The sequence below is a fragment of the Rhinolophus sinicus genome, linkage group LG06, assembly GCF_036562045.2.
Source record: "Rhinolophus sinicus isolate RSC01 linkage group LG06, ASM3656204v1, whole genome shotgun sequence".
NCBI classification, from domain to species: Eukaryota; Metazoa; Chordata; class Mammalia; order Chiroptera; family Rhinolophidae; genus Rhinolophus; species Rhinolophus sinicus.
In genome coordinates, this window is record NC_133756.1 from 6,510,823 (window position 1) to 6,528,724 (window position 17,902).

At 53.5% G+C, this 17,902-nt stretch overlaps 1 protein-coding gene across 1 annotated transcript; it reads right to left on the reverse strand.

Moving 5' to 3' along the window:
- Positions 1 to 64: 64 nt before the first annotated feature.
- On the reverse strand, positions 65 to 13,656 carry CCDC27 (coiled-coil domain containing 27). Its single transcript, XM_074334022.1, has 14 exons — positions 13,616 to 13,656; positions 13,254 to 13,440; positions 12,663 to 12,924; positions 11,605 to 11,715; positions 10,890 to 11,047; positions 9,416 to 9,419; positions 7,920 to 8,449; positions 7,370 to 7,451; positions 6,592 to 7,251; positions 6,270 to 6,400; positions 3,973 to 4,050; positions 3,478 to 3,690; positions 2,749 to 2,853; positions 65 to 1,284 (listed from the first exon to the last, which is right to left on the reverse strand). Exons 1-14 carry the CDS (start codon positions 13,654 to 13,656, stop codon positions 1,162 to 1,164), a joined length of 2,685 nt encoding a protein of 894 aa, XP_074190123.1. The 3' UTR covers positions 65 to 1,161.
- Between the last annotated feature and the right edge of the window lie 4,246 nt (positions 13,657 to 17,902).

Sequence of the window (17,902 nt, forward strand, 5' to 3'; positions counted from 1 at the left end):
ACAGGATAGTTAATAGTTTACATACAGATGTTAATCAATGGACAAGAATAATAAAGAGGGATTCTGTAGTTTCCTGCTCTGGTCCGGAAAAAGGATTATGTCTTAGGTGCAAAAAGACAACAGACAGACTGTTGTGCAGGGGACCCTGCCCGCTGCGCCACTTGTTGTGCGGAGTGTCCGGCGGGGTCTCTGCTCCTGCTCCCTGCACAAGAACGCAGGACATGGTGAGGCCAAAAAGGAACACCCACGGAGCCATAGGTAGGGGAGTCATACTATTATATTCTCGCTGGCAGCACTATACTTTCACTGGAGGCTGGATCCACACTGTCCGCAACCAGCCATCCTAACTGCAATCTGCGCTTGCCAGCCACCATCTTCTTGCCAGCCCAGCCACCATCTTGCTAGCCCCCATTTGCTGCTAGCGTAGCCACAGCAGTTATATTAGTGGCCAATGGCTCACTGGTTACAGCTGAGGGTCAACTAGCCACAGCTGATGGCCATCCAATCACAGTTGATGGCCATTTACTACCTGAGCCAGCAGCTTTCTATGTGAGGCCGAGAGCCTGGAAACTGCTTTCTGGGGCTCTGTCCCCACACAGGCAAACTGAAAGGTACAGATTAACTTTATGAAGGAAGCTAAACATGTGACTTCCCGCCATGGCCCACTTAGTTATGAAATTTTTTATGCTCACACATCTTACGTGGTTATTTTCAGTCTCCTGAGCTTGTCAGGTTTAATATGTGGCCCCTTTTCCGTCCACAGAACGGAAGTACCCAACCCCACCCGTCTCGTTCCAAAGGGGTCACACCAGCAAGGCAGGGGCCCCAGGCAGGGGAGTCCTGACGATGGGGGATGGGGAGGGGGCCTCACAGGTGTGTGCAGCGGGGGAGGGAAGGTCCTGAATGCAGTGGAGAAGCCTAAACCTGGGGCCACCGAGGGCACCCTGCTCAGTGTGGGGTCTCCCCGGGAAGAAGGCATGTGGGGGGGGCTGGTGTGCTGATGCCCAGTGAATGGGGGGTGTTGATGTAGCCCAAGCCCCCGTTTGAGTCCTGGGGGAGGAAAAGGTGAGACCGTGGCCAATAACGGGGTTTAATTGTGAATCGGCAAAAGCGGCCCCCGGGGTGGCTTCCAAGCTGCTTGCTGGCCTCAGCCGGCTGGGCCTATTTAGAGGGGGCCAGCTTCTTGTATTTGCTGGGCGAGGACAGGAGCTCCGGCAGGGGGGGCACCTTGACACCCTTCTGTTTCAGCTGATTGTAGTAGTCGGTTCTCTCCGTGATGATCCTCTAGGAGAGGAAAGCAGCAGGGGCTGCTCAGGCCGGCACCACCTGCCCCGCTACTGCCCCGAAGTATTTCCAACCGGTGTGTGGGGGTCGGGGAGAACGCCTGGTTGTAGCACGGCCACCTTCTGTGCTGAGAACCCCCCACCCCCGGCTGACAAGCCCCAATTCCACCTGTGCAGTCCGCTGAGACTCAGAGACCCCGAGGCCTGTGGTCTGTCCCTCAGGTCCCTCCTGTGCCTCCCAGGGAGGCGGTCCCATCACCTCCCTAAACCAACACTGGCCCCTTGCCATTGTGTGCCAGGCATTGGCAAAGAAAATGCCTTCTTCCAGGCTCCTGGGTGGTCCTGACTCCTCCCTTCCACTCTCTCCTTCCCTCCTTCCCATCTACCCTATCTCCTGCCCTCCCTCCTCCCTCTACCTCTCCCTCCCATCCCCCTTCCTCCCTCCCACTCTCTCCCCCTCCCATCCCACCACCCCTCACCCTTTCTCTTCCTTCTCGCCCCATCTTTCTCTCTCCCCTCCTCTCCCCTTCCCTTCTCTCCCTCTTCCCTTTGCCCAAACAGTAGCCAGGCCACAGAGACCTCTCCCCAGACCCCCTGCAGGAGTCCCCCCCAGCTCTGTTGCCCCCCCTGCAGGAGTACCATAGACCACTGCAGTTTACAGAGGAAAGAAACCAGGTCTCAGGGAAATGTGGTGCTGGAAGGCCATGGGCATCTGCTGGGGTCCAAGGGCTGTGACCTCAGAGGGGGTTTGGGGCCTGGGGCAGAAGCAGCCCCTAGTGACAAGTGCACAAGGACCACAGGCACTCTCCCAGAGCTCTGGCCCGAGACGCCGTGTGGCTGGCACACTGTCTCCATTTCACGGGGAAGCCCTGGTCTCAGTGAAGCCAAGTTGGGACTACAGCTTCTCCACCAAAGGCCAAATGGGTGGTGACTCCACTGCTGGCCCTAAAACCTGCACTGTTTCTGCCACACCTCCCTGCCCCCTGAGTCCTCTGCTTGGGGTCTGTGAGGAGCTGGCATGGGCCCAGGCTGGGGACGGGGATGTGTGCCAGGGTTCTGGCTCAGCGGATGACGATTGTGCTGAGGTGCCTGGAAGCATGGTGAGGAGGCCGAGCTGGGCAGAGCCTGGGGACAGGCTCCTGTCACCGGAGACCCTCCAGGACCCCAGCAGCTTGGCCCCTCCCCAGTGCATGCCAGAGGGTCGAGTCTGCTGCTGGTGACTCAGTGCTGAGAGCAGCCTCGCCTTGCGGGCTCCACGACATCCCCACCCTGTCGGCAGATGGGGTCTCCTCTGCCTGAGCAGAGAGAAAGGGCAAGCCCAGGCTCACAGTAACAGTGACAACAGGCCAGGATAAGCATGACGTCCCCAGCATTCCATCCTGGCGTCTCCCTCCGCCCTCCATGCTGGGAGCTCTGGCCTGGAGTCTGGCCCAGGGACCGGGAGGCAGCTGAGTGCGGGTTATACCTGTAAGGCTTCCAGGACGTCATTGTCGGAGATCTCGATGGCTGAGGGCTTGATCCCGGACGTGCTGAAGGCGGCCTGGATGATCTTGTTTCTCAGCCTTTCAAGCTGCGAGCAAAGGGGAAATATCGCCACTCCTTTTCGCGGGAGGAAGGAAGGTGTCCGGAGCCCATTCAAGTTCTACAGAAGGCGGCCGAACCGTCCTCACTCCTCATGGCTTTAGGGACTAGCAACTGAGGGTGGAGAGGTCAACAAGCTCTGCCTGTGAGCTAGAAGGTTCCAGATAAAACCCAGACCCAGGGTGGCCTAACACCAAAGACTTTCTATCTCTTTGTACCAATTTTTTTTAAATTGAAGAAGTAAAAGCTGCACGTGGTAAACAAAACAAAACAAAAACAGCATCAAAGCTCTGAAAGACCCCCAGGTATCCTCCCTTCCCTGAAGGAGCTTCAGGCACAGTATCCTCCTGACTCCAGGGGAGACGCCCCCTGGCCCAGGGGGAAGTCCTGTGTGCTCGGGCAGCTCTCACTTGGGGCATTTAACCAAACATTTGGTGGTCCCCACTACTGTACTCAAGGTGGGTGAGGGTCCTGGGCTCCTGGGGTGCCTGCTACAGGGTGGTCTTCAGGGGACAGGGCCGGGCCTCAGGAGGCGGGGCCGGGCCTCAGGGGGCGGGGCCTGGCCTCAGGGGGCGGGGCCGGGCCTCAGGGGGCGGGGCGGGGCCGGGCATACCCTGGACTGGGTGCTCTCCAGGGCCACACGGGCCTGCTGCTCAGAGTACTGGACCAGCTCCATCTTGCCCTGCATCTCCCCCTCCAGCTGCTTCTGTCCCTGCAGGTGCTTCTCACTCTGGGTTAGCTGGGCTTGCAGGTAGTTGACCTTGGCCTTGGACTCCGAGATGGTGTGTTTCTGCTTGGTGAGTTCCTGCTCCAGCTCCCACACTTGCTGGGGAAGAACCCGGGAGGACAGAGGAGTAGGTCCACCTGGCCCAAACCGTGACACCTGTCCCCACCCCTTCTGTCCCAAAGACAGCCCGCTCTGAGTCCCTCCAGTCAAATCTGGACCCAGCCATGGCTCGCTCGGAGCCTGTGTGTGTCGGCCCTCCTGAGTTTGTCGAATGGGGCACGGCCGAAGGTCAGTGGGCCCCACCTCAACTGTGAGAGGGGTGCCAGCTAACTCCCTGTCGCTGTGTCAGGCTGACCGCTCGCCCTCCCCCACCGCGGTCACCTGTCGGAGGACAGTGTTGTCCTTCTCGATGAGCCCCATCATGTCTGGCTGCTTCTTATCTTCTCGGAGACTCGAGAACTGGAAGGTGGACGAGCAGCTGGCTCAGGGGACTCCAGGGCGAGGCCACAGCGGCAACACCCGGGTCTAACTCCTCCCTCCCTGACCTTCAGTGAGATGAAAGCAGCGGGATGTCTGATGAGGGTGGGAGAAGAGGAGAAAGAGGACCAAAAACACGGGCTGGCATGAAAGCGGACCCAAGAATGTAGGATCCTGAGACGGCAGCAGGGAGAGCTGAAAACAAGCCCAAGTCACACTTTTCAGAATCCCTGGCGGACTCAGGAATTGGTGGTGCCGGGTCTTGTGGACGTGGAGGTGAAACAGGAGGCGTGATGGGATGAAGATTCGGAAACACAGCCACACACTGGGTCCTGACCTTAAATTGTCCGGTGCCTGCCCCCTCTCCACCTGGCAGGAGACTCATGTCAGGGGGTCTCTGCCTGGAAGATGCCAGGCAGAGTTGAGGGTGGAGACCCCAGACTCCAGGTGTGGGGTGTGGGTGATGACGGTGGAGGCTGCAGCCTTCTTCCCCACTGGGTGAAGACTTCACATCCCAAGCAAGAAATGCTTCCAGTTTCTCAGATCCCGGGGGAATGACCTGAAAATACTACCTTTGAACTCTCGATTGAAATGCCCACGCACACCCCTGTGCCGTGAAGCACAAAATTGCCACCACGTGCTCTGACATTGGAGCCAAGTTCTCGCATGAATGACAGAGACCAAAACAAAGTTACAAAAGGAATTTGCAGGAAATAGAAATGGTGCAAGAAGGTAAAAGCCACGATGATCCTGAAGGTGCTCATCAAGGTGAGAGAAGACGCTGCAACTGAGAAACGGAAAAAAGGAAAAAGGAGCATTCAGAGAACAAAAGATACACGTCAGACATTGTAAACATTGTAACAAAATCAAAACTCAGGAGGAGGGCTGTGGATGAAGTTAAGGGAACCTCCTAAAAGTAGAAGGAAAAAACACGGGGGTGAAAAGTAGCAGGGAAGGGACAGGAAAGAGAGAATAGAACCAAAACTGGAGACCTGCTGGGCCAGTGGAGAGTTCAGAGGAGAGGGGAGGAAATAAAAAACACTGTACACAAGAAAAATTCCAGAATGAACGGACACGAGCTTCCAGCTGGCCACTGAGTGCCCCGGACAATGAAAATAGACCCTCAACAAGGCGCAACTTTGTGAATCTCCAGAACAAAGGCAGGATCTTGCACCTTTCCAGAGAGGAAGCCACCACTATCCAGAACCTTGCTGTGTAAAAGCACAAGAATCAGGATGACTTTGGGTTCACACCAGCGACCCTAGAAGCGAGGAGACCTGAACAAAATGTCTTCACACTGCCGAGGGCACGTGCTTTCCAAGCTGGAATTCTGTATCCAACTGAACTGTATTGATGTGTAGAATAAAGACATTTGCAGATATATGGCGTCCTCCCAAATTTACCCCCACTCATCTTTTCTCAAAAAAACTACTGGAGGATGTGCTCCAGAGCAAATAAGCAAGTAGATCAAGAAAGAGAAAGATGTGGGATGCAGCAGCATTAAAACATGGTTTATGCATCTTCATACTGTTTCACAGACTTGTGTTTCAGTTACGTGCGTGTGCTACCAATAACTGTCGTCATGGTGTCAAGTGTCAGCTCACTGCCATTGTGATGGAGTGGGATTGGGAAGGACTGAGGGAAGCATTAAGGAATGCTAAGACGAGGAAAATCTAGTCTGGACATTGGATGCATACTATCTAGAGACTTGGAGGGTGATTTCTAAAGACTCAGCTAGAAGAGTTGGAAGTAGTCACCTCGGGGTGGGGGCAAATGAGAGGAAGAAGGGTGGGACGCTCCCGTTCTGTGTATCACACGCCTGTGGCGCTCTTTGGTTCTCTCAGCTATGTGGGTGGAAAACTTCTATAAAATAAAAACTGAAAATGCTTAACAAGGAGTGAACTCAGCAGGGTGGCAACCTCTCTAAGCGTGGGTGGGCGTCTCATCCCTGGGACTTGGGCCAGGAGATGCCTGAGAATTGACCAGGAACCAAGAGGCCCAGGAGACAGGGATGACCTCTGGGGCCGGAGGGCAGCACAGGGCGTGGGGGCGAGACCCTGGAAAAGTCACTTCAGCTCCCTAAGTTCAGCGTCTCCATCAGCGGGATGGGAGAGCTGGCACCCACCCCAGAGCTGCTGGGAGGGCGAGTGAAGCCACGTGGGTGCCCGGCGTGATTAAGGACTTTGCCACCTTGTCAGCACCTTGTCGGACATGGCCTGCAACTGCCGGTTCCGTTCTCGAAGCTCCTTCTGCAGCAGCTCGTTTTCCACGTTCATCTTTTGCAGCTGGGATTCTTGGAAATCTATCTGTCGTTGTAAAGACGTGATGGCTCCTGAGCGAGCAGCGGGAAGGGAGAGAGATGAGAACTAGCGGGACGATGAAGACAGGGAGGGGTGAGCAGGCTGGGGTCACGGTGCCCCCCTGGCCTCCCATCCCAGCTGCCCAGCACAGGCGGTGGGGCCTGGGCGCCCAGCTGCTGAGCCCGGGCCGCTGGTCCTTCGTCTGCGTCCTCCCACAGCCTACCTGTTGCAAGGGAATGCTCCGTCCTGGTGGTTTCCAGCTCGAACTGGACTTCCTGGATCAGCTGCCCGTACTCCTCCAGCTGGGCCATCAGCTCCTCCTCAAACCACTCGTCCAGGGAGCAGGTGCTTCTCCTGCCGCCACGCTGGTACCCCTCAGCCTCCTGTTCCATTTCCTCCTCCAATTCCGTTTCCTCCTCCAGCTCCACGGCCCCCACCTCCTGCACAGACCCCTTCCTGCCCCCACTGCCCTGGGCTCCCTCTTCCGACTCGGGCTCCCATTCCAGGCCCTCCTCCTCTTCAAAGTCTGCTTCCAGGTCCCTGCCTCTGTCCACCATCGCATACTCCTCCTGCATCTGAGAGAGGGACGGGCTTCTGGGCGGCGCCTGGGGCAGCCCAGGGCAGCGCAGGGGCAGGGAGCACCCTGGGCACTGCGCCACCACCCCAGCCCGGGCATCCAGCCTCAGTCTCTGGGACTGCAAGTGCCCAGCACCCCTGGGGGGGAAGCGCTGGAGCTGCTTTTCAGGGAGCTGCCCACCCCCCTCACCTGTTCCCCTCCAGGGTGATGGCGGCCTGTGCCGGGCAGAGGGCCAGCAGGGGCGGGCTGCAGGTGGGACCCCGTGGCACTCGCTCAGCAGCCCGGCCCGCATACCTGCCTCCAGCGCTGCAGCTCCTCGTTATCCTTGCAGAAGGCTTTCAGGAGGCTCAGTTTCACAAACGGCTTGGACGCCGACTCCAGGGGCCGCTCCTACAAGACGCCAGTGGGAGCCTCGGGGCCTCACACGGTTCCCTCAGCTCCCTGGAAGGGGGACAGCAGCCTCTCCACATCAGGAGGAGGGGGTTGATGACCCCCAGGTGGCAGTCCTGGGGGCAGTGGCCGTGCAGTAATGGGCACCGTCACTAGGAGAGCCTGGGGCCAGCCTCAGAGGTGCCCACCTGGCACATTACTGCCCTGTGCTCTGCCCACTCGCTGCTATCTCACGGCCCTGGGGAGGCTGGCCAATGCTTCCAGGCCTCCCCAGACTCCTGCTGCCCCCGGCCCATATCGGCGTCTGGGTGGTTTTCTTTGGAGGCAGCCAGGGAATTCGGCGATGGTCTGAAGCCCCCACCCCCACTCATGTGTGCCCTCAGCACAACGTCAGGCTATAGCCTCAGGTATGAAAGAAAAGATCTCAGAAAGACTGGGCGACTGCTCACTAGGGCCATGCAGAGCTGCCCCTGGGCCCCACCCTTGTCCAGTCCTCCACCCAAACCTGGGGAGAGACATGGTCCCCAAGCCCATTTCACAGGCAAGGACACTGAGGTCCTGCAGTCAGAACAGGTCAGGCTAACCCAAGTCGCCACCACCTCAGGGTAACAGCCAGGAGTCTGGGGACTCTGCCTGCAGGGGCCTTGCATCCTCCAAGACATCAGAGGAGCTGGCCCTCCTGTTACAGGGAAGGAATCTGACTCTAGAGAGGGCCACGGCCTGCCCTGGGGTCCCCAGGAGGTTTGGGCACTTTGGAAGTAGAGCCCCCAGCTCACCTTCATGCCTGGGCACACAAGTGTCTCTTGACCTTTGTTTCTGAGCAGGTATTTCAGCTGCTTCTTCAGGACCTCCCTCTCCTCCTGGAGCGCCAAGATCTCCTCATCTTTCTTCTGCACCTGGTCCTCCAGCGTGGAGAGGCGCTGGATCTCCTCCCCCAGCACGGACAGGGAACGATCCTGGGCAGAAAGCGGGGGCAGCCCCATGTGCCATACAGGCACAGATGCTTCCCACCCTCCACCCCAGCCACCTGCAGGACAGCAGCTCCAGGCCCAGGAAGAGCAAGCTTGCTGTCCTGGGACCCCGAAATCCCAAGCCCCAGATGTATGTTTTTTTGCTGCAGCCACACCTTAACGGCAGATCTGAAATCCTCGCCCCAGGAGATTTCTGGCAGTCTTCCCTTCAGCCTGGCTCCTGGCCAGCCCCCAGTAATGACTGAGGACACCAGTCTTCTGTATGGCCCCACACCTAACCAGCGACTGTTTCCCAGAGCCACTGCCAGGTGCCCTCGGCTCCTCAAACTTCCATTTTCTAAATCTCAACACCCTCCATTCTTCAAACTGGGAGACACAAGACGATGGTTGTTTTCAGACAAACAGAAACTGAAAGAATTTGTCCTCAGCTGATCTGAACTTAGATAAATATACAGGGAATACTTAAGGCAGGAGGGAGATGGTCCCAGACAGAGTTCTGGAAGGAAAGGTAAATAGAAAGTTCTCCAAAAATTTGGAAATTTAGCAATAGGCTTCCACATAACTCACAAGTCAAAGAAGAAATCACAATGGAAGTTAGAAAATATTGTAAACTGAACAATAATGAACACTTGGACGTATCAATACTTGTGGGTGCAGCTAAAGCTGTGCTTAAGGAAAATTTATAGCCTTCAAATTTATGTACTAGGGGATACAATGGAAAAGCAATGATCTAAGTACCCAGCTCTCGAATTCAAAGAACTGCAAATTAAACTTAAAGCATGTAGAAGGAAGGGCATAACACAGAATAAGTGCAAAAATGAATGCTACAGAGAGGGAGAAGAGAGAAGGCTAGAGCAAACATGGCAGCATGTTAATATTTGGGGAACCCAAAGGGTAGGTGGGGATTATTTGTACTATTAGGATAAAAGGGGAAAATAATCACGCACAAATCATATGTTTTGTTTTTGCTGACTGGCCATGGTGACTCAGAACATGTGTCCCACACATGTGTCCCAAACCAGACAGTGATTACTGGAGGAGGTGCTCGCAAGGGGCTGCTGAGTACACAGCACACGTGTGTTGTTGCCATCTTGCCTCCAGAGATGTACTCGCCTGCAACAGTTCAGATGACAGCAGAGATGAGAGAAAGAGAACCCTAAGTATACCGTTCAAGCTGCTGGAGGCAGCCATGCCTGCAGCCCCTCCCCATGCCAGTTCACATACATGAGCAGACAATTCCATTCCTCCTATTTAAGTTAGTAACCGCACTGCAAAGGACATCCTTTTACATTTATCTCTATCAAGTTATATCATCAGGCTAATTCCCCAAAGTGGAATTGCTTGGTCAGAAGGTATCAACACTTTTTCAACTGTGAAATCTATCATAAAATGTAGAGGTCGAGTTTCGGGAATAAATGTAATGTGAGTTCTCAGGAACCCACACTTTCCAGCCTTGTCAGTCCCCATTCTGAGTAACCACCCAGCCTCTGGCATTACTCATTTCCATAACTGTCACTAAAACTTCATCAGCTTAAAAAAACAAAACAGAAGCTGATTCTAAGAAAAGACTATTAACATTGATAAACCTCTAGCAAGACTGACGGGGAGAAAAAGAGAAGACACGAGTTAGCAGTGTCAGGGATGCAAAAGAGGCCACCTCCTGCAGAATCTCCTGCAGGTCTTGGGAGGACAGTCAGAGACTATTTCGCACAGGGTTAGGCGAATAATTTGAAAATTTACATGAAATGGACACATTCCTAGAAAAACACAGCTTACCAAAACTGAAGCAAGAGGAAAAAGGAAATCTGAATATCTTAAAAGGAATTGAATTTGTTACTTAAAAAACCAACCATGTAAGACCTCTCCAGGCATAGATGGCTTCAGTGATGAATTCTTCAGAATTTAACAAAGAAATAACACCAATCTTCACGCAAACTCTTTTCAGAGAATAGAAAAAAGGGAAATGCATCCTATTTTCTTTTTGGTTATGAGGCCAGAATACGTCTGACACTAAAATCAGGAGCAAGGGAAGTACCAGACAGGTAAACTGTGGGTCAGTTTTCCTCATCAACATCGATGAAATAAATACTGACTCATAGGTAGGTGTTTGTATATCATGCTGATTATTACTTTTTTTTTTTTTAAGGAGGGCGCAGCTCACGGTGTCCCATGCGGGGATCGAACTGGCAACCTTGGTGTTGAGCTAACCAGCCACTCCTGATTATTACTAGTTTTAAGGACACATTCTCCCAAGGGGAATGACTATGTCCAAAGATGTACAGACGGGGAAGGTCACTACTAAGTTGGCAAGCTGCACACCAGTGGGTGAAGTCCACTGCCGTTCAAAGTGCCAGCCTGTGGATGGGAATGAACAGGGGCCAGAAGGTTTGTAAAGTGTCTGATTCACAGATGCCAAAGGAGGGGCTTGGAGGTCCAATGAGACCATGTCTGGGGACCTGCTGGCACTGCTAACCAGACTCTAGAAAGACAGCCTCCGGTGTAGAGAGGGTACCCTCTCCACCAGGACGCAGAGCTGGGGCGTGAGGGCCAGAATCTGTGCCCGGGGCCCGTGCCCAGTGGTACCTTCTCGTGGATGACCAACATGTACCAAGGTATCCGCTTTCTCAGGTGGCTGTGTGCCAGGACTGGGCTGCTGGGGACCAGGCTCAAGGCCTGGGACTCGCTCCTGTCCCGCAAGTAGTTGAACTCGCAGGCGCTCTTACTCAAGGAAGGGAGGTGCCCTGTCAGGAAGCAGGGGGAGTCAGGCTCTTCCCAGGTCGAGTGGCCCTGGCATCTTCCACGATAACGTCCACCTTTCAAGACCCCCTCAGAAACCCTTCACGGCCCAGCTAGGCTCCTCCACGCCCCCAAGTCCTTCCCCTGACACCCAGCCCAGTGTGTGTGCTGGAGAGAGGGAGGGAATCCTCACAGCAGCCTGTAATATTCCCAGGGCCTGGGAGTCAGGACGATGGGGTCCTCCTGATGCTGTCCCGTGCACAGGTGGCCCCGGACACTTGCGAGGGGTTTCCTCGCATTCAGGCAAAGGGGACCCCCAGCTGTGGATTTCCTCACGGATAAATAAAAAAGTGTATTTGTCTGTAGGAACAGTGCACATTGGTGTCTCTAGTCAAGGAGGGATGTGTCCCAGGGGCCCCTGTGTAGGGGACATGGGGCCAGGCAGGCGCTCAGGGTCGAGCATTCCACAGCAGAGACAGGTAGCCCTAGGGGGTGCAGGTAGAGGCCTTCAGGGCTTGGGTGCCAAGGTGAGGACCCAGTGCCCAGCAAGTCCTGCCCTTACCGTCCACCTGCGTGTCCGAGCCCTGCTGGTTGCAAAGGGAGTTCTCGGTCATCTTCCTGGCCTCAGAGCATATGCATAGCTCCTCAGGCAAAGAGACTGTCGTGGCTGAACCTGCAGGATGTTAAAAATGCCAGCCTATGACCCCAAGACCTCTGGGGCAGGCGTTTTTATTTCATTTCTTTTTAAACATGGGGTAGCATTAGGGTGACTTTTCTCAGTGGATGCATGGGACTGAATCCTGGGGCTCAATCGAAACTTGTTATGACTCCTACCCATCACAGGCGGGTCCACCTGAAACAGACCAGGTGCAAACTTACCTAAGTGGATGCCTCACGGAGTGACCGGTGACCCATATTCCCGTCTATAGTCTATAAAAACAGCACCTCCCCAAAGTGTGGCAGAAGTGCCTCCCCCCAGGGGGCCGACCCCATAATCAGGAATGTGTGGACCCTCAGCTCTTCCCAGAGACCTGCCCACAGCCATGGTTCTGGAGCACCGGCCACTCTCCACAGCCTGGCGCTGAGATGGGACAGCCTAGAGCACCAACCGGTAGGTGGGGTCCTGGCTGAGATCCACACACGAACAGAACCTCAGTTGCTGGCGGCAGATCGTAAGCACCCTCATACCGTTGCTCAGGAGAGCACCGCGCAGTGGGAGGCAAATGGGACCAGCCCGGGTCTGGGGTGACCCCTGGTGACCGCTGAGCGCCTTAGCTGCCCTCTCTGAGCCTCATGTTTGTTTGAAGGTTGCTAAAGTTCCTTACAGGGGTTGCTTCCTCATGAGTTATCTTTGGCCTTATGGACCTCTTGCCTGAAGCTTCCAGAATCTTCAAATTTTCCCCTCTCCTCTGCCCCACAACCCTACTGAATCTCTGCTGAATGAGACAGAAAAGCAAGAGGCTGGGAGACAAATACCCACAGGAATAGTGAAAGGGAGCAGGGGGGCCTTTCCTTCTCTCCTTTCCTCCACCAACCCTTGCCCGCCCCCACACACACACACACCCAGCTCCACACACAGCTCTCCACCCCTCCAGGCTCACGTGCCAGGGAGGTCCCCACCGGCTTTCCCGAGGGGGCGGTGTTGGTGGCTCTCACCGTAATGCGACATGGACGTGGACCGGCTGCAGAACTGGGGGCAGCCAGGACGCCTGAGAAACGCTTTCCGCAGCATCTCCATTTCCAGCGTGAAACTCCTGTCCTCCAGGCTGGCATCCTGCTTGAGGTCGCTCTGGTGGGGTGGGATAAAGAAGACAGTCACAGAGAGAATGGGCCCGATGGCGAGGACATCATCGTTCTGTCCCCTGACCCCGCACACGGTGAGCTTGCGGACAGCCATGTAGCTGGCGGAGCCCAGATGACACATCCATGTAGGATGCCCTGGGGCTGGGATGGGGGCCCTCAGACTCCCTCAGCAGACGCCTCATCTTTTCCGCCTGAGCCTTCCCTTCCTAATTTCTCTTCTCCCCCCTGTGGTCCTTGTCAAGCTGCCCCTAAGGCAGGCTCAGGGCCGGGGCGCCCCCTCTCTTCCAGGCTCTGGGTCCTCTCCGCTGTCTGCACTCCCAGAACCAACCTGTCTGATGTATCACCACACTTGTTCGGAGAGCAATCGGGCTGACCCCCCCTTCTCTCCCCCCTCCCCCCAGGCCTTACAAGCAGGAGACTCAGCCGCACCCGCCTCCTGTAGTACAGGTTGACGGCCTCCGCCGGACTGTCGAGGGAGCACTGTTTTCCGCAGAGTTTCAGCTCCTGGGCTCGGCAGTCCCGGTTGGCCACCCTCCGGAGGGCCATCAGCCCCTTGTCCATTAAGCTGGGAAGCAGATTCGGCTTCTGTGGCCTCCTGGCCCCGAGAGGCAACATCAGGAGAGGGCGACAAAGGACCAAGGTTTGCCACCCGAGTGATGCCTAGACAGACACTCCTGTGGGCCTTTGGTCTGGAGCAGGCTGTGTAGGGAAAGGCGGCCCCACCATGGACCTAATGCCTGGCACAGGCCTGGATAAGACCAGCTTCCTACCGGATCCCAGGAGCAGTGCAGGGCGTCACAGACGTCTCCATGGAAACGCAGCAGGTCATTGGTCTTTATTTTCTACCAGGCAGGGGCCCCAGAGGCTGGAGAAGTGGCCTGAGGCACCAGCAGACATTCTCTTGTTTTCCTTTTTCCCATCACCAGTATTTTGCCTTTTGAAAATCCGACACTAGGTCAGTGGCTCTGACATGAAAATTAGATGTCCTTGGTTAATATCCACAATGCGGAAGCATTTCTTAACGCCTGAGACTGTAATTCTTGTTTAAAAAATAGAACTGGGGGGCCGGCCCGGTGGCTCAGGTGGTTAGAGCTCCGTGCTCCTAACTCCGAAGGCTGCCGGTTCAATTCCCACATGGACCAGTGGGCGCTCAACTACAAGGCTGCCAGTTTGATTCCTCGGCTCCCACAAGGGATGGGTGGGCATTGCCCCCTGCAACTAAGATTGAACACGGCACCTTGAGCTGAGCTGCAGCTGAGCTCTCAGATGGCTCAGTTGTTGGTTGGAGCGCATCCTCGCAACCACAAGGTTGCCAGTTCCACTCCAGTAAGAGATGGTGTGCTGTGCCCCCTGCAACTAGAAATGGCAACTGGACCTGGAGCTGAGCTGCACCCTCCACAACTAAGCCTGAAAGGACAACAACTTGAAGCTGAACGGCACCTTCCACAACTAAGATTGAAAGGACAACAACTTGACTTGGAAAAAAGGCCTGGAAGTACACTGTTCCCCAATTAAAAAAAAAAAAAAGTCCTGTTAAAAAAAAAAATAGGACTGGGATGGAGATGGGAAAGACCTCTTCTGGGGAAAGGCTCACTGGGATTTTGTTAAGCCTCCCATCCCAGGTTCCTGGACACACAGGCATCGGAATTGCTGAGGACTTCAGGACGGGCGTCCCTGCATCCAGGCTGCCTCCTGAGGATGTTTCTGTACGGCCATTTCATGTTCCTCAAGCTGCAAGTCAGGCTGTGAAAATGTGACGATCAGTGAAAGGAACCAAGCAGAAAAGGCCCCGTCAGGGGGGATTGCATTTCAATGCAATGTCCTTAGCAGGCAAATCCAGACAGGACACACATTGGTGGTGGGTGCTTAGGGTTGGGGGACGGAGGAGGGAGCGACTGCTGATGGGTGTGGGGTCTCCTTTTGGGGGATGGAATGCTCTAGAACTGGACAGTAGTGACGATGGCACCTCTGTGAACGGGTCAGAGGCCATGATGGTGCCCTTTACAGTGGTGGTTTTTATCTCCATTAAAAGAAAATGGTAGTTGGAGCCGCTATTCTTCCCACCCGTCCTTCAGGTGGATGGAAAATGCCAGACCCTGAAGGCACACAGTGGAGCTGGGTTCTTAAGTGACCTTGATTTCTTTCAAGGGAACCAATGTGCTGCCCCAGCGTCCACCTGTGGGTCCTCCAAGTTCATTCTGCTTGTTGTTCCCTTCGACAAGCCATGAGCTGGTCTGGGATGTGCTCCAGACCCGATTCCCAGCCTCGGAGCACCTAAACACGTGCCTGGCACATCCCAGGTGCTTGAAAAGTATTGGGTCAGATGAGTGAAATAGTATTTCTGAGTTATGAGACTTCCTGATGACAAGTGCAGTAAAAGCTGAGGACGTTCCGGCTTATTTTCAAACTTTAATTCGGTAAATACTTACGGCTGGTGAAACGCCAGCCTTGTTTTTGGTTCTGGGGACAGTGGGGGTGAAAGACAACAAGACAGTCTCTGTCTCATGGAGTTTACACCCTAGTCTGACGTTTGGTCTTCACCTTTATTTTTATCAACTATGTAGATGTCAGAAACGTCCAAACCTGTAGAGAATTTTTAGAAGAGTTTGTTTGACGTAAACTGGCAATATGTGCTGGGGAGCAAAGTCTCATGCTGCGGAGTGTGACTGTTAGGCGGTTCCCTTTATGCTTTTGGAATTACAGAGGGAATGCAAGGAAGATTACGAGGAAGTGGGAGAAAGCAAGTCGGGACTGGATTATAGGATATTTAGGGTTATTTGCTCTTTCAGAGCGATTATGTTTTAGAAGGAGGGGTCTGAAAGGGGGCATTTCAAAGGCGTGTTAATCTAGAGGCACAGAAACAATGAACAGGGAGGCAAAGTTAAGCCATTGAGTAAAAAAGTTACTACATGCCTGGGGCGTGGCTACCCACCCTGACCGCCCCAGTTAGGAATTTAGGGTCAGACCACCCTGTGAGGTTACTTAGCATACAGGCCCTTTTCTGTCCACAGCTGTGACCCAAGCAGTCATCCTGCGTTCTCACCTCACATTTCCCAGCTGTTGGGAAGGCTCCTTGAGACAGAGTCACTGGGTTATGGGAGAGCTCTTTCCGTGGGGAGGGGCTCCATTTTTCCATCTTTAAAGCAATGTCCGGAGATTCAGACCGTGAGGTGACCTTGAGAATGAAAACCATTTGGCCAAGAAATATCGAGAAGAGAGACAGAGGCCTGGCTCCCAGCCCTCAAATGCCTCTCAGGACGTCTTCAATGACACAGAAGCAAAATCCTAATTATACAAGCTTTCAGTTGGGTGGCATCTTTCCTGGCTGGCTGAAGGAAATTCATGATACGATTCTTTTGAAGACAATATTGTTAAAAAAAATAATAAATTTACTAGCCCAAAATGCTGTCAGATTATTATTATTTTTTTAATTAATTGGGGTGACAATTGTTAGTAAAGTTACATAGATTTCAGGTGTACAATTCTGTATTACATCATCTATAAATTACATTTACATTGTGTGTTCACCACCCAGAGTCAGTTCTCCTTCCATCACCATATATTTGATCCCCTTTACCCTCATCTATCGCCCCCCTCCCCCCTTACCCTCTAATAACCACTAAACTATTGTCCGTGTCTATGTGCCAGATTAATTTTGCCACCAAATATGAAATTACTAAACAAGTTTATTATATATTTGAACTTTTTACATATTTGGATAACAAGTGGCCCTGTTTTACTGGCCTCAAATACTGAGAAATAATTCCCATCTTCTTGATTTACCTTTTGGCAAAATGACTTTGTATCTTTCACATGTAATTTCTAATTGTTTTCAGACATGGACCACAAGAACTTTTCTCAACTCACCTGAGATCCAACATGTTTGAAAATCACATCTTTTCCTTCCTTTGGTTTTTACACTGATCTTTTAAATTCAGTTTAACCAGATCCTTATATATTAAAACACTTAAGTAGATTTCTGATTTAATTAACAGAAGCCCAAAGTGACAGTACAAAGGAGAAGGCAATAAATAGAAAACTCGCCTTGGGGTAGACATGCCGTTATGTAAACAAAACAAGGTTTCTGGTGTTGTTGTCACTTTACAAGAAAAGGGCTCGATTTTCCCCAAATATGGAGGATATATTTCAAGTTGGGGTAAATACAGGCTGGGTAGCACCAGAAAATGTACCCTGAAGTCAGGGCGTCTTGGGGGTGAGGGTAGCTGCCCCTATCTCCTGCTACAGTCCCATTTTCCTGGGGGGGGGGGGCGTGTTGCTGGGCTAGTGTGAAATAAGGGCAGTCACACCTGTGGCTGGTGTGTAACAGGCACACCTGCGTCTTGTTGCCAGCACCCAGGCCAGAGGCCGGCTTGAGCTCAGCACCACACACCTTGCGGAGTGTCCGGTGTCCGTGGACTCAAGGAAAAGAGCAGGCTCGTGGTTCAGGGATCTTGTTAATAAAACTCGGGTGGAATTTCAGATGGCGAAAAAGCCAATGATTTTGGTTATTTAAAACTATTTCATTTAATTATTTTTTTAAAGATTTTATTGGGGAAGGGGGACAGGACTTTATTGGGGAACAATGTGTACTTCCAGGACTTTTTTCCAAGTCAAGTTGTCCTTTCAATCTTAGTTGTGGAGGGTGCTATTCAGCTTCAAGTTGTTGTCCTTTCAGTCTTAGTTGTGGAGGGTGCAGCTCAGCTCCAGTTGCCATTGCTAGTTGCAGGGGGCACAGCCCACCATCACTTGCGAGAGTCGAACCGGCAACCTTGTGGTTGAGAGGACGCGCTCCAACCAACTGAGCCATCTGGAAGCTCAGCAGCTCAGCTCAAAGTGCCATGTTCAATTTTAGTTGCAGGGGGTGGAGCCCACCATTCCTTGCGGGACTCGAGGAATTGAACTGGCAACCTTGTGGTTGAGAGCCCACTGGCCCATGTGGGTATCGAACCGGCAGCCTTCGGAGTTAGGAGCACGGAGCTCTAACCGCCTGAGCCACCGGGCTGGCCCTCATTTACTTATTTTTTAAAATAAGTTTTATTGGGGAATACTGGGGAGCA